The sequence below is a fragment of the Acanthochromis polyacanthus genome, chromosome 2 (assembly GCF_021347895.1).
Source record: "Acanthochromis polyacanthus isolate Apoly-LR-REF ecotype Palm Island chromosome 2, KAUST_Apoly_ChrSc, whole genome shotgun sequence".
Classification (NCBI taxonomy): domain Eukaryota; kingdom Metazoa; phylum Chordata; class Actinopteri; family Pomacentridae; genus Acanthochromis; species Acanthochromis polyacanthus.
Window position 1 is genome coordinate 2,998,298 of NC_067114.1, and position 16,105 is coordinate 3,014,402.

The window sequence follows — 16,105 nt, forward strand, 5'->3', positions numbered from 1 at the left end:
CACTCGGGGTGGGCATTTTTCATCTTGGTCAAGGGCAGCTTATTGGTAACATTACGATATTAAAACGTCAGAACGCTCACCTCTTTCCTTGAACATAAATAGACCAACTAGCAGGCTAAAGATCAATCCAAACCGAGTGGGACTGCGAGCCATTTAATTTAGCTTAATGCACGCATCCACCGCTCCAAACAAAGAGAGCAGGGCCGGAGGATCCACTGCCATTAAACTCCATCTTTATCACACAGAGATCACGTCGATACTTCTGACACCGCAAACTCATCCGTTATTGTTATAATTGTAATGACGTTAAACATTATTGACAAACAAAAGTGAGGCAGGAGCCCAAATCGTTTGTTCCAGCGCAGAGACAGATGGCGAATCAATGCTGTCAGTGGGAGCACGAGAGAGCTGAGAAGCGTAATACGGAAATTAAAATGTTATTTGAAGACGTAGGATGTCAGTGAAGGACCTGATCGATGCTACAAAGAAAGATGAACTAAGATGAAGACAGTGAACGAGCAACAAGCACACAATATGAGCCATTAGATTTGGACTGCAAGACACCTAAATGTCATTATTTTGGCAGAATTATTGTCTCCTGCATAAATTCTCCACATTCCTCTCTTTATCGACAGCCATTAAGAGATTGCTTTACCTCCATGAAAGAGATTCCCACGCTCCAGACATCTGCATGGATTCCATACTGTTCTCCTGATATCCTCTCCGGCTGTGGAGCAAAAAAAAAAAAACGAATATCAGGATGCTGGCTTAAGTTTTCACTAGTAGCGGGATGCGATTAAAACAATTCATCTAAATAACTACAGGCTTTGTGATTAATTAATTGCTGTAATCACATTTTGTCAAATAGCAGTATTTCACAGTATAATTTTTTTAATTCAAATAAATTTTGGTTGACAAATTAATCAATGAACAGACACACGTGATTAGAATTTAAAAGCTATAAAATGAATAACATTTTAAATATAGAAAAAAGTGATTTTGATGATTTAAAGCCTGAATTTAATTTGGTTTTTCAATTGTAGATCACAAAACATCAGCACAAGCAGTTCAAGGACCTTCAAAAAGCTGAAAATCCACAGATTCATTCTGTTTTCATAGTTTCTGGGTCTGATAAATGGTGTCATTTTGATGGTTCTTTTTTAAGAACATGAATTTTTATTAATAAAAAACTAGATTTTTTAAAAAAAACTATAAGTTTATATTTAAGATATTAACCCTTTAAGCGCCAAAGTCGCAATATTGCGACAAGCAGCATTGCTGAACATAACAAGCCATAGCTTCAAATATACTGCCTCATGTGCCTCATGTACTGTACAGCAGGAGATGGTGGACATCTGGAACTTCAATCTGAGCATCAGTTGTGGGCGTGTTTTCATTCAAAGTTTTGGAGTTTACAGAGTTTGAAAACCGAGGAGACGAGACTCGCCGTCGGAGCGTATCAGAGCGCAGGACGGCGCATTTTAGAGTGAGAAAACTCACCGTACGGAGAGGTCTGCTCAACGCTGACAAAGTGTTTCGTCAAGTAATGGCTTACTCAGATTCTGAAGAGGAATATTCACCCTCTGACGAAGATGTTCAGTCGTCCACTGAGACAGAAGGTAGTGTCTACAGATACGGACCCGTACCCATAGCCTGTGGGCTACGGATACGGCACTTTCCCATTTGCCAGACAGATACGGATCCGTACGCGAGTCAAGAAGCTGCTAACCACTGCAAACTGTTGAAAGGTAAGCAAAGGTTAAGGTTAGGGTTAGTGTTAGGGTCAGGTTAGGGTCCGTACCTGTAGTACCGATGCTACGGGTCCGTACCGCTAGCGTCTACCGGGAGTCACGTGACCAGATCTCGCGTATCTGATTTGCAAATGGCAAGTGCCGTATCTGTAGTCCACAGGCTACGGGTACGGGTCCGTACCTCTAGCAACAACCGAGACAGAAAGTGCCGCTGCGTCTGTGCGTAACGGCAGCGGGTCGGTGCGCCATGACAGTCTACAAGCAGGACATAGTGGAGCCGATGCTTTGCTTCACAGGGTTCGGAGTGGCAGGAGGGGACGTGGTGGGTGTAGCAGGGGTGGTCACAACACTGCTAATGATGAGGGGGATAGCGGGGGTTGAAAAAAAACACGGAAATAACAGCAGACGCGGGAGAAAATGCACTGATAATAATGATGGAGGCTGCAGTGGCGTTCACGGCCCCGTCGTAAATGACGATGATGATGGCTGGGTTTGCTTGACAGATGAGGAAGAGTTTCACAAGTGGATCAGACATTTTGATGAGCCTGTTGGGTATCGTGGAGACAGGGATCTGACAAATTCTGAGCCAAATAATGCCATCGTGATCGATAAACATCAATAAAGTTATGTAATCCATATGTCCGCCGCCTGGTGACGTCATAATATGCAAATTAGATGAATGAATTTACTCCCATCACAAACTTTGGGTCATACTGATGATTTTTCTCATTTACAGTTTGCCTTTATCTCTAACCATTTTCAAGTTACAACCTTTAGAAAAAATGATATCAAAACTGAATATTTTATTGAAAAAACTCTGGCGCCTAAAGGGTTAAAAACCAGACAGACAAATCAACGCTGATTATCACATAACTGTTGTGGCTTCGCCTCCTAGACACAGTATTGAGTTAAACAACAAAAACGTTTGTTTCATTTCTATTTATCTGCATTTTTCATCTGTCTACTACATTCACAGATTACTGCAAACTTAAAGTCCAGTTACAGCGATTATCTTCAACGCTGTAAGACTTTTCGCGAGCTTTCAACGTCTTCTAAAGTGGTCTATTATGGGATGGCTACACCGTTAGCCGGTAGCAGGACTGTCGTAGCTAACATTAGCTCTGGTGCTAGCAGCAACATGTTTTACGCTGTTGTGATGCCGTTGGCTTGAAGCTTTGAAAGGAAACTAAACTCACCGCCATGTATGCGTTAGTTCCCACGTACGTTTTGGCGATTGAATTCACCAACTGCAAAAAGAAAAAGAAAAATCCAATTAACAGTGTTTAAGCATGTAAATTGTAGGGTCAATGTCTTCTATCAGGGAATAAAATACAAGCTAAGAGCGGGATATAAAGCTGTTGACATTTTGAAGCGAACAGGAGTAAGACAAGGAGACACTAGCGAGTCTATGTGTGTGTGTGTGTGTGTGTGTGTGTGTGTGTGTGTGTGTGTGTGTGTGTGTGTGTGTGTGTGTATATACAATAGCACATGCCATCAATGACAGGACTGTGATAATGAGTGTCTGCTCCCTTATGGCTGTTTTTTTTTTTTGCCCTAAAGAGTGTGAAAGGGAGAGCAACAAACAGAAAAATATAGTTAAACAGACAGAGGACAAGCCAGAGCTACACACCAAAGATGTAAAAAAATAAATCACCTTGGAGTTGCCAAGTAAGTGGAGGTTAAAAATGAATAACAATTTGCCACAGAAGGGATGGTGTGTGTGTGTGTGTGCTGAAAAGGGAGACAGAGTCCTCGGGGTTGATGTTTCGGGGAACGGTGAAGGTCTGTCCCTGATGATTACATTACAAAACACACACTGGCACACACACACACACACAATGACGAGGCTATTGTCTGCCACCCACGCTTTCCCCCAATCTACTGAATACATATCAATGAGGCTTGGCGCTGTGTGTGTGTGTGTGTGTGTGTGTGTGTGTGTGTGTGTGTGTGTGTGTGTGTGTGTGTGTGTGTGTGGGTCATAATTATAACAAGTGATTTTTTTGGAGGCTGCAGAACAATGGAGGTTGGGGGGGGGGGTTAATGTGAGAGGAGCACCCCTGGGACGGCGCTGATGTCTTGAGTTGGAAATGAATGCAGTGATTGACAAGCTGACCATATGCACACGCAAACACACACGCCGACCGTACAGGACAAGAAGCCGTAGACAAACTGTTTCTCCTTCTTCTTCTCTCCCTCTTTCGCCCACAAACAAATCAGCGTACCTGTGTGCTGACACCAAAGTCACAGAGCTTGACTTGTCCTCGGGTGTTCACCAGCATATTGGAAGGCTTGACATCTGTGGAGACAAACTGCTTGATGGAACTGCAGCATCAGCACTCTGCAGCTTGTCTTTATCAACTCTGCTCTTTTTTTTTTTTTTTAATAACACAGCGCTACCTTACTCACCTCTGTGAAGTATCTTCAGGCTCCACAGATACGTCAGGCCTTTGACTACCTACAGACACAGCGAACAGAGAAAAACAAACACAGTTTAACTAGATTCAGCTCTAGATTGATTATGTTCATTATGTTCTGGAGTTTCAACGTGTTTTTGTGTGCCGACATCACGCTGCAGTTTCAGGGTAGACGGTCACCCATGAAGCGTCTTACGGCATAAAAAACACACCACGTGAACGACAGAAAACTTGACTTCATCGTCAGATCAACCCATCGCTCATTACGTCTAGATATAAAAGAGCAATATGGAGATGAACAAATTTGAGGCTTACACACAAGAAGTATTCAAGGGTTGGGTGACGTCATGGTCACGATGTCCATCTTTTATAATCTGTGGTTTCTACAGTGGTTATGAAAAGCACTGACCCTACTGGGAAATGTTCCCCTCGTACTGCGCTGCTTCAGGATTAAATCATGGTCAATTTAATTGGATTTTATTGTCAAAAATTACAAAAGCAATATCTAGCGGCGTGAAATGATGGAACTTTCTTATCAGATTAATCACAGGCTATATTTTAAATACAAGGAAAGACAAATTTTATGATATTTGGAATAAATGGATCAATTACATTGCTCAAATGAGACCAGAATTTTTATGACTTCTCCGAGTGGTTTTGACCAAAGGTGCTTTTATACATATCTTTATTTATGTATTACTATTTTTTTTCTTTTTTTAAATACCATACTGTAGGCTCCCCTTTGAAGTTCGTAGTTCCAATTTGTTTTGTTTTTTTTGTTTGTTTTTTCTTTTGCATTCTGCTTCTATGTTCCAACTGTTCATTTTTGTTTGTATAATGGCAATGTGTGAGGGGAATTGATCTCCAGCTTTTTAAAGAGAGGATACTAAAAAGGTAAAATTTTTGTTAAAGGCAATTTTACACTAGAGGAAAATTCTCCCACACAACTTACTTTAAAAAAAAAGGAAAGAAATGTTGAATAAGTATTAAGATGTACATGTCTGTAATTTTACTGTTTCCAAATTAAAAAAAAAAGATTAATCACAGGGTTGTTGTGGATTAATTCCGATTAATCGTGATTATTCATTTTTAATCTAAGTTAATCACATTTCATTTTATATAAGAAAAAGACTAAAGAAAGAAAGGGAATATTCATTTAAATTTCCCACCGAGATGGAAACGTGCCGTTTACCATCTTCCATTTCGATTCGCTTGGTTCTGCCACAACCGGATCAACTGCCCATTTGTGCATGTGGCACAACAGTAACTCTACTTGGACAAACTGCCCAAAATGCAATGCCAGAGGCATTTCAGGGATTCTGAGTCATTTCATGCTGCAGTAGCATTAATTGTGTTGAAATTTTTAATCAGATTAATCACAATGATGGATTAATCCGCATTAACTCGTTAATTTTGACAGCCATAGTAATATTCTTTCATGTCAAAGCGAAAACAGGTTTCAACAAAGTAATATCAATTATTTAACAATAAAAAATGTAATTTAAGTTCCTGTTGAAGCATTCACAACCTTTTAAGTGAAGAATAGACATCATCTCATTGCAGTGAAAGTATCTCAAGGGATTGCAGTATAAAGGCACCTGTATCTGGAAGGTCAATGAATCTAAATGCTGGCAATAATTAGAACATGAAGACAAAAGAGCATACGGCACATGAGTAAATCTGCAGGTCGTCCTCAAAAAACAGGCGACTGTGCAAGAAAGAAACTCCTCTCTAGGAGCTCGATGGAAGAGACATGCATTGTTGTGTAAACAATAACTTCGCTCTGTTCTTTAACAGTCAAAGCTTTCTGACAGAGAAGTAAAAAGAACTGATTCACTGGTGACTGAGCCTTCCAGATACAGGTGTCTTTATACTACAATCACCTGACACACATTCACTGCACTCAGATGATCTCAGCTTCACCAACTCTGTGACTTCTAGCACCAGTTAGCTGCACCTGTGCGGAATTAGTCTTGACATTACATTGTAAAAATCTGTTGTCTGAAGTTAAAACAGTTGCATTCTATTGACCACAATTAAATGTTTAAAAGTAATAAAGTGAGAAAACTTCTAAAGGCTGTGAATACTTCTTAAAAGTGTTATACCTCAGTGTGATGGTCTGCAGTTTTTAGAGGATAATTCTCTTGAACAAAAACACTGAGTGGGTGCACCTAATCCCTCAACGTAGGTGAGCAAAAGAATCAGCCCCAAGAAGAAGAATTCAGCAGTCTTTGTCTGCATGGAACAGGACCATAAAATTGACCAGACTTGAATTGCTAGCTGCACTGACCAGACTTTCTATCGAACTGTGTTGGCAGAGGGAGAGTTAAACTGAACATTAAAGCTTCCAATTTGCTAGAAAATCATCATTCCAGCCCTTTGCTTTAGTGACAAGCTTTGGGTAGTCGCTGAAATAATAGGACTACAGACGCAGGGAAGCAAAGAAATGTTCTGTAGCAGGATGACTCGTCTCTCCAGAGGATGAAGGGAAAGTTAAACAATTAGAGAAGCCAGGTGCTCCTCCATACTGACAGACCTTCAGTGGATCGGTTAGGGCACCTTGTCAGTAAGCAGTTTAAGTATTACTCAGTTCTAAATAGATAATGCTGCTTTAAGGTGATTTCTTCATTTACGGATGTGAGAGCTGATTCAAGCCTCAAGGATCCTGTCATCAAACCCCGACGCCCAACAACATCCGAGATAAATTAAGAAAGCACAAAAGCTCTGTGAAGTCCTGCTGCTCTGCAAGGTTGTGGTGAGAGTGCAACAACTGGCGTTTGCAGCTTCACTCGCGCCCTCTTGGGTGCTTTTCCTTCTGTGATAATTAACAACTGTGACAGTGGAAAGGAGGGAAAGCTGTGAATTAGAATTAGCGCTGACTAAATAGCTGTCATTGTTTGATTACGGACAAAGTTAAAGGAGAGAGACAGAAGAGAGGAGGTGGAGACAAGAGAAGGGTAATGAGTGTGTAAAAGAGACATGCATTAATCAACATCAAGGCCGTTTCGATCAAAATCCTAGTTTTAACTGAGGGTAGAAAATGAGGAAGGGAAGGAGGGAGGGGAGGATTAGAGGAAAACAACACTCACTTTGTCCATCACTCCACCAAATAAGGGCTAATTGAAAAATTCACACCTGTGGTTCTCCTGTGTTTTACTTCATTAATAAATTGAGTATTTGCCTCGGGCCATTTCTGAACGCAACAAACAAACAACAGGTCACGCTCAGAAAGGTGACGGCCGGGCAGGACGGGCGATGAAATCTGAGACATGAAATCAGAACTCCCATGAAATACAGACTGAGAAAAGTGGATTAAAGGAACGTATGCACAGAGGTCCCTCGTCTAAAGAGGATATTAGGTTCCAGACAACCCTCGACTACATTTATATTGGTATTTATATATATTTTAAGGCTTTGTAAACCCTCCCTACACACCAAACAACACCACAGAGCAACACCATGTGCAGCGATTAGACGTCTATGGGAAATAGACATGGTCAGATGTTTTTTAAATATATTTTAGAGGCTAGAAAATGCTTATTTTACCGAAAAAATTATTAAAGTAATGTAGCCATGGCAGAGAAGCTCTGACTGACTGAACTGTTGTGCTGCAATGCACCATGGGAGTTTTGGATGTTGTTGCAAAAAACATCAGTTTTATGTTTTTTATTATATATACAAAATTTTGATAATTTTTTGGTCATGTTTTCTATATTTAGGTTTATATATCTTATTATTTTACTTATTTTTTGCACATTTTTTCTATATTTGGGTCCTGCAGGGTTAAACGTCATTATTGTGGTATATGCTAGTGTTACAGTGTTATTACTGTTTTACTGTGTTTTTGTGCTTTAGTCAGCCTACTTGGTTTGGTTAAGTGTTATGTTGTCAGGACTGTGAGTGTGAAGTGTGTTTGATGACTTCCTGCCACATTCACTATGATGCTGCTCTTTGTGTGTTTCAAAATAAAAGCATCTAGCAGATATCCTTTCTCCAGTGTCGTTCTTCAACGCTACGAGCTACAATAATAAATGCATTAAAAACCTATATACCACAAAATCCCATGATACAGTGAGACCATGATGAGGGTCCACTGATACTGATATAAACATACATATATAATATATCGTCATTAGAACTCTTTCAGCTCAAGTAATACGGATATTTAGTGAGCTTCATGGAAACTTACCGCCACTGCGATCCTCCCCAGAACATGCTCTGGGATTCTCTTGTAGACGTCCAGAGATCCACCTGTGTGAGACAAATAGCTCAGGAATTTACACAGCGACACAGTTAAATCTGCATTAATGCCTTTAGAGCATTTACAGCACATCATGGGGGTTCAAATTCACACTTCACAATCCACACAGCCGACAAAAACGACTGGAGTCAGAACTGGCATGACCGCTAATTGATCCAATTACACCAGAAATGTACACATAATTAATATTTAAATCTATTTAATGAACTGTGTGCACCGTAGCTACTTTCCACATCGAGAAGCATCTGTGCAACACCCATATTTTTAAATATGGAAGAATCTGTACAATATCAACAGAGCTTATGGGTACATTTCTGCATCGCCGTCTTTGCTGCTATACCACTGCAAATTTCACCACTGTGGGATTAATAAAACCTTATCTAATACTAAAGGCGATATAGATGCACTGAACTTAGTCGAGGTATACTCCAAAACTAAAATGAGTCTTCACAATTATATGAGGCATCTCTTATCTCTTAGCATTGTATTCACCAGCATGCACTTTGAGATACTCGGGCAGTGGCTAAAAACTGAGGAAGGCAGAGCGTTTGCATTTTACAGTTCCTTCTTAAAACGACTTTCATCAAAAAGCCCTTCCTGAATTTAATTTAGTTTTAATTTCTGTCAAAATGTCTTGTATTTGTCTTAGAAATGTGTATACCTTTTCCTTGTTTTTTAGACACTGAATTGTGTTTTCATTTGTTTTTGTTTCGTAACTTGGCCTTGAAAAGTGCTCTGTAAATAAAAATTAACATCACATTCAATAGTCTCTGCTATAAATTAACTTTATGACACATATAATGTGCACATGCAATTGTAGATTCAGTTATTTTTAAAACGGTTCAGCCTTCTTTTCAATAATCAAATCCGAGTGGAGACGACTGCTCAAAGAAAAGTTCCACGAAGTAAAAAAGCGTTCAGAGGTTACACAGACTTCAGTGACAAGCCGGCAAACGTGTGAAACAGGGGAATGGCTGCATTAACGCACATTTAGACAAACACACAGACAGTCCCTCATCTCACACGCAAACAAACACACCAACAAAATGCACTTAAGTCCACATTTATCACGCCCTTGTAGCTTTTAGCACACGGGGATGCTCAGCAGCTCGCAGCATCAGACATTCGTTTGATGTGTAAAAGTGTAAATGGATACGCAGCGGAGAGGCAGACGACCGCTCCCTGAAGTCTCCTCCACACAACTGTAGCCGGCAAATAAAAAACATGCTGACGGGAAACTCACCGTCCATGAATTCTGTGCATATGGATATCCTGTTCTCTACAAAAAAGGCACTGAAGAAAGTGATGATGTAGGGAGAATCGCACTGCAATCAAGAGCAGAGACACCGTGATTAGTAAAGAGTACGCCAAAATATTCATGATGATAAAAAATGACTGCTTAAACCAGGGGTGTCAAACATGAGGCCCGTGGTCCAAAAGTGGTCCTCCAGAGGGTCCAATCCGGCCCTCAAAAGTGTAAAAATTACAGAGAAGACATTAACTGCAGATTGTAAATTAGTAAAACTATAAATTTAGAATAATTTGTAGACCATGACAAGTTGTTTGATCATAAAATAAAATACGAGATTGTTCTTTGTTGTTTTGTGTCACATTTTTGTAATATTTTGTCTTGTCTTTGTTTCCTTCTTGTCTCACTTGTGTTTTTTGGCTAGTGTTTGTCGTTTGTGTCTATTTTTTGTGACTTTCTAACTCTTTTGTCTAATTTTTTCTCTTGTTTTGATTCGTGTCGTTTCTCTCATTTTTTATTGTTTTTATTGTTCTTTTGTCATTTTTTGTCACATTTATGTAACATTTAGTCTGTTTTTGGTGTTTTTTGCCTTTTTTGATCTTTTTTTTCGTTTTGTTTCTCGTTTTTGTCCTTTTGTGTTTCGTTTTTGTCTTGCCTGTGTTTTTGCCTTATTTATGTCATTTTGTGTTTTTCATTGTTTTTTGTCTCATTTTTGTCTTTTGTAACTTTTTGTCTATTTTTTGTCCCTTTTTTACTTTTTGTTTCATTTGTCTCATTTTTTGTCATTTTGTGCCTCATTTTTGCAATATTTTGTTTTGATTTAGTTGTTTTTTTTGTCTTTTTTACTAAAACTAAAACACTGTATCATTCAGTTCCAGATATGTGTGACTAAATGTTGTGTTCCTTTGTAGACACTCTGTGATCTGGAAGTTGTAACGTGGAAATGATAAACTGAGGCTGAATGTTGCTGAAATTAAACTTATTTTTCTTGACAAATTTCAGGTTCTTCATCATGTTTAGTAAAAAGATAATTCCTGAAATGTGAACATTTTCAGAATGAACATTTTCTGCATTAAAAAAAGGAAAAATTAGGAGCTGTGGTTATTTATAGATTATTATGCTGTGATTATACCGGTCTGGCTCACTTGAGATGAAATTGGGCTGAATGCGGAACCTGGACTAAGATGAATTTGACTCCTCTGGTTCAGACCGTCTCCTCATGATGAATTGGAGTCAAAAGTGATTACAAATTAAACTGTAAAGTTGCAGTGAATTGCACAAACTGAGGTTCCTAATGATCACTCAGGCTGAGGAGTATCATTCAGCTGCATTTATCTGATGTCGATCTAACTGTTTACGCTGAAAAGAAATGATTCATCGTTTAATTAAATGCAGAGTGCACAAGAAAAGAGCACGTGGAGCAAAATGAGGCTAAAACAACATATTGAGCTCAGGCGATGTTTAATCACACGTTCATTTTGGCAGTGTGAGTGAGTTTCTATGCTCAACATGTTTATTTAGATCTGTACATTTAGTGTGAGACGCAAGAAAGAAAGAAAAAACGCACACTCCTATTAATGGAGAGTGATCAGTAAAGTAAACTATTCCACCTTTATGTGCATGTGTGTCCATCTATCACCGATCCCCGGCTTAAACTGCAAGACCAGAGGCGATAAATGGCATTTCATTAGTGAGACTCATGGTTAATTAACTATGTAGGTGTAGTGGGACGGCAGGAATCAGTGGTGAAAGAGCGGAAATGGCTTTGGTGAAGACGAACAGATGAAACGAGTCAAAACTAACCTTGTAGAGGATTTCTAACTCGGACATGATTTGCTTCTGTAATTCCACCGTGATATCCAGAGGAATGACCTGCAATCAAACATCAGGAAACAAAGCAGAGCCTTTAATAAACCCAACACTAACGAGTTTTCCGAAGGCTTTAATGCGGCGCGCTACATGAAAGACAAAAGCACTGACAGTCGTACAAATGGAAGGAGCTCTCACCTTGACGGCTAAAACACGCTTGCCAAGAACATGGTACGCTCTGGAGGGACGAAACAGAAAGTAATATGAATCAAAATGGAAATAATACAAAGGAAATGCAACCTCCTTCTGTAACAAACACACACTAACACAGCTGAGTCTCTATATTCTTCATTTAGGAGGTTTTAGCTTCTCTTCTTGGTAGATATAGTTTTTTTTTTAGGTTGTTTTGCACACAAAATATATTTGTTTAAAATGTACCCACAGACCTTCAGTGACATACACACTACCGTTCAAAATATAGCAAAAAAACAGTAAAAATACAGAAAATACACAGGACAATTACAGTAAAAATAAAGTTAAAAATCCAGGAAAAATATCGAAAAAATCCGGTAAAAATATTGCAAAAAATGCAGTAAAAATATTGCAAAACTATAGTAAAAATACAGTAAAAATATAGTAAAAATGCAGTGAAAATATAGAAAAAATCCAGTAAAAATATTGCAAAAAATATAGTAAAAAATACAGTAAAAATATAGTAAAAATATAGTAAAAATGCAGTAAAAATAGAGCAAAAATGCAGTAAAAAATATAGTAAAAATACAGTAAAAATATAGTAAAAATACTGTAAAAATACTGTAAAAATGCAGTAAAAATAAAGCAAAAATCTCGGAAAAATACAGTAAAATATAGTAAAAATACAGTAAAAAATCTCATAAAAATATAGTAAAAATATTGCACAAATACAGCAAAAATACTAATTTAATGTTATCTTCATTGGGGGAAAAAAATGCTTTTCTTTCAAAAATAAGGACATTTCTAAGTGATCCCAAACTTTTTGAACGCGAGTATAAATCAAGGGAATGTGCTCAAAAACGCTTGCATACAGCTTTATATTTTCCCCATGATGGTGCTGTCTCGTGCCCCACACTCTGCTCTGAAAAATGATGACTATTAATTAAAGCAATCACGAACTGTAAGTAGTATATAAGTGATGCTACAGTTGTTTTTCAGTGTAAAACTGCATCATCCATAGGGATAAAACATCCATAAAAAATACTCCTATTACCCGACATAAATGACAATAAACCCGTGTCGGTCTGTGAGTTTCTGAGTCTGAACTAGCATGACGAAGTGCTTCTGTCTTTTCTCCTAAAGGTCAGAGATCACGGCGCAAATGGAGAAGCAGCCAGCCCTGTCTCTACTTGTTCCAGACGGAGTTTTGAGTTGCAAGTGAAGCAGCAGCCACAGACCGGCCCCATAATGATTTAATTATCAAACTCCTTAATGCCAAACGTCGGCTTTAGTTACAGCCCTTGAAGGTTAGTTTACGGTACCCGGTGACAATACCTCAGGACCTCTCAACATACAATCCTCAAGGACGAATACTGTCCAACAGCTGTCAGGTGATGAGGACGAGGAGGGTTCGGCGTACGTCAGACGGGCCGGTTAGCGAACGCGATACCTGCCTACTCACCTGTCAGTGGGTCTAGTGGAGAGAACGTGCACGGAGCAAGGTGTGATTAATGCGTCTACGATTGGAGTATCGCATTGCTCCTCAGCCAGATACCTCTAAACCGGCCCAGGCCTTTAATTAATGACACCTATTAGTGCCATGTCTGGTGTTTACCCACAGGTAGAACAAACACTGTAGCTATGCCGTGGTATCTTAGATAACAGTTTGGTGACCGCTGCACTCTCAAACTAAACAAACAGAATTAAATACAAGCTGCAGAGAAATCAACAGTAATCTCACATGTTAAAATCTTCTTTCATTTCATTGCTTGTGGCAAAGTCTCATCATTTCCTTTAAACTTGTATTAAGTAAGTTTATTACTGTTAAAACAAAAGATGTCTTCATCTATTGTACAGCAGGGGTGTCCAAAATGAGGCGCGAGGGCCAAAAGTGGTCCTCCAGAGGGTCCAATCCGGCCCTCAAAGTGGAAAAATTACAGAGAAGACATTAACTGCAGATTGTAAATTAGTAAAACTATAAATTTAAAATCATTTATAGATCATGACAAGTTGTTTTGATAATAAAGTAAAATACTAGATTGTTCTTTTGGTGTTTTGAGTCTCATTTTGTAATATTTTGTCTGTTTTTGTTTTATTTTTTGTCTGATTTTTGTCTTTTGACTCATGTTTTTGTCGTTTTGTTTCTCATTTTTGTCTTTCCTTTTCGTCTCGTCTGTGTTTTTTGTCATTTTGTGTTTTGCGTTACTCATTGTTTTGTGTATCATTTGTTGTTTTCACTCGTGTTTGTCTATTTTTTGTAATGTTTGTCTCGTTTTTTTGTCATTCTGGGTCTAGTTTTTGTCATTTTGTTTCTCGTTTTGTGTTTCCTTTCTCGCTTGTGTTTGTTGACTATTTCTTTGTCATTTTGTGTTTTGCTTTATTCATTGCTTTGAGCATTGCTATTTTCTGTTTTCTTGTCTCACTTTTGTCGTCTATTTTTCGTCATTTTGTCTCATTTTTGTCGTTTTTTTGCCTCATTCGTGTCATTTGTCATTTTGTAACTTGTCTGTTTTTTTGTCTCTTGTGTTGTTTCACTTCATTTGTCTCATTTTTTTGAATGTTTTGTCTTGTTTTTGTTGCTTTTTGTCTTATTTTGTCATTTGGTCTCATTTTTATCATTTTTTGCCTCATTCGTGTCATTTGTCATTTTGTCATTTTTCTGTCTCATTTTTTGTCTCTTTTTTGTTTTGCTTCGCATCATTTTTCTATTTTTTGTCACTTTGTTTCTTGATTTAGCCATTTTGTGTCTTGTTTATGAAGTTGTGGTTATTTATAGGTCATTATGCTCTGATTTTACTGGTCCGGTCCACTTTAGATTAAATTGGGCTGAATGTGGAACCTGAACTAAATATAGTGTGGTTTAGGTCACATGACGAACTTCATTCCCTATTCGGCATTTTTTTTTAAAAAGTTAAAGAAAATTGAACTTTGAAGTCGGAGAATAAACCATGAGCCTTCTGCGGACTTGAATGGATGGTGTTCTTTCTGGACGAACAGTTTTTGATCTTAAATGTCGTCGTTCTTTCTTTCTTTGCACATGAGGTCTTGTTTTCATTTTGATGTCTCAGTCTTCCTTTAAGCTACAATCAATATCGGTTAAGCATGACTGCTGCCTCTTAATTAAGACGAAGACGTTAATTGAAGCAGGATCGCAGGGGTAGACGTGTTAAATACTGACTGGGCAGGCTGTGTGAGTGTGGCAGCCTGAGAAGAAATTAAGTTTTCACCGTGCTAAACAACTTGTAGTTGTCATTAAGAAGTCCAGACATGCTGGAAGACACATTTATCCTGTGGCTGATTTCAGGTTCTGTAGCTACTTTGATGCATGAGATTTTCCTCGTGCAAATTCTCACACAACCCCAAGCAGTTTCAGGGTTTTCCCATCATATTTTTGCTCACTCTGGGCTCATTTTTCACAGCAAGAAAAGTCCTGCACCTCTATGGAAATGACACAACCATGACTAGAAGCACAATAAACTAAAAAATGACATATTTGCAGTACACATGTGCAAACACATTGATCTGAGGACTCTTTTCACATTAAATGAATGTTATTATTGAAGATGAGGAGTGGTGGGAGGCGTGTGATTCAGGACACAAAATAACTAACAGGCCAATGTGGAAAGAATTTAACTAGAAAGTAAAGCGGACATATTTTAAAACACCCTCCATAATCTCAACTGTTGATAAAAGAAACAATTAATGTTGAAGAAACTGCGGGAAAATTGATGTGCAAAATTCATGAATTTCTCTATTTAAACACTGATTAATTTGACTGATTTAATGTATTTCATTCATTTATAACTCCTGCTAGAACTACTTTCATTTATTGATTTCTCGATTTAAACATTGATAATTTGACTAATTTTAAATATTTTATTTATTTACTATTTTCACAGAACAAATTTTACCGATTTCTCGATTTATACACGAATTGATCGGATGGATTTTTAGAAATGTATTATTTTTATCAGAAATAATTTTATTAACGACTTCTATTTTTACTTATTAATTGATTTAATTTATTTCTAACTCTTTTTAGAGCTAATTTTGTTTATGAATTTGTATTTTTACACATTAATTGATTTAATGTATTTCATTCATTTATAATTCTTGTTAGAAATACTTCCATTTATTGATTTCTCTATTTAAACATTGATTAATTTGAAATATTTTATTTATTTATTATTTTTCATAGAATTTATTTTACTGTTCTCTATTTATACATTAATTGATGGGATGGATTTTTAGAAATTTACTGTTCTTCTTGGTACTAATTTTATTAACTGATTTCTGTTTTTACACATTAACCCTTTAAGCTTCAGTCATTTCCAGCCATTTTCAGTACAAAAAATCGCTAATATTCTATTTTTAAATAAAAAAAATTACGAAAAATACGGGGAATATTGGACGCGCATCGTGAGGT

The 16,105-nt window shown here is 37.8% G+C and overlaps 1 protein-coding gene across 1 annotated transcript in view; it reads right to left on the reverse strand.

Moving 5' to 3' along the window:
• map2k5 (mitogen-activated protein kinase kinase 5) overlaps positions 1-16,105 on the reverse strand; it is a 99,976-nt gene that overhangs the window by 52,779 nt on the left and 31,092 nt on the right. The window contains 8 exon segments of the mRNA XM_022215726.2: positions 656-727; positions 2,948-2,998; positions 3,977-4,050; positions 4,161-4,209; positions 8,358-8,419; positions 9,673-9,754; positions 11,482-11,550; positions 11,686-11,725. Of these exon segments, the coding sequence (XP_022071418.2) occupies positions 656-727; positions 2,948-2,998; positions 3,977-4,050; positions 4,161-4,209; positions 8,358-8,419; positions 9,673-9,754; positions 11,482-11,550; positions 11,686-11,725 (499 nt within the window).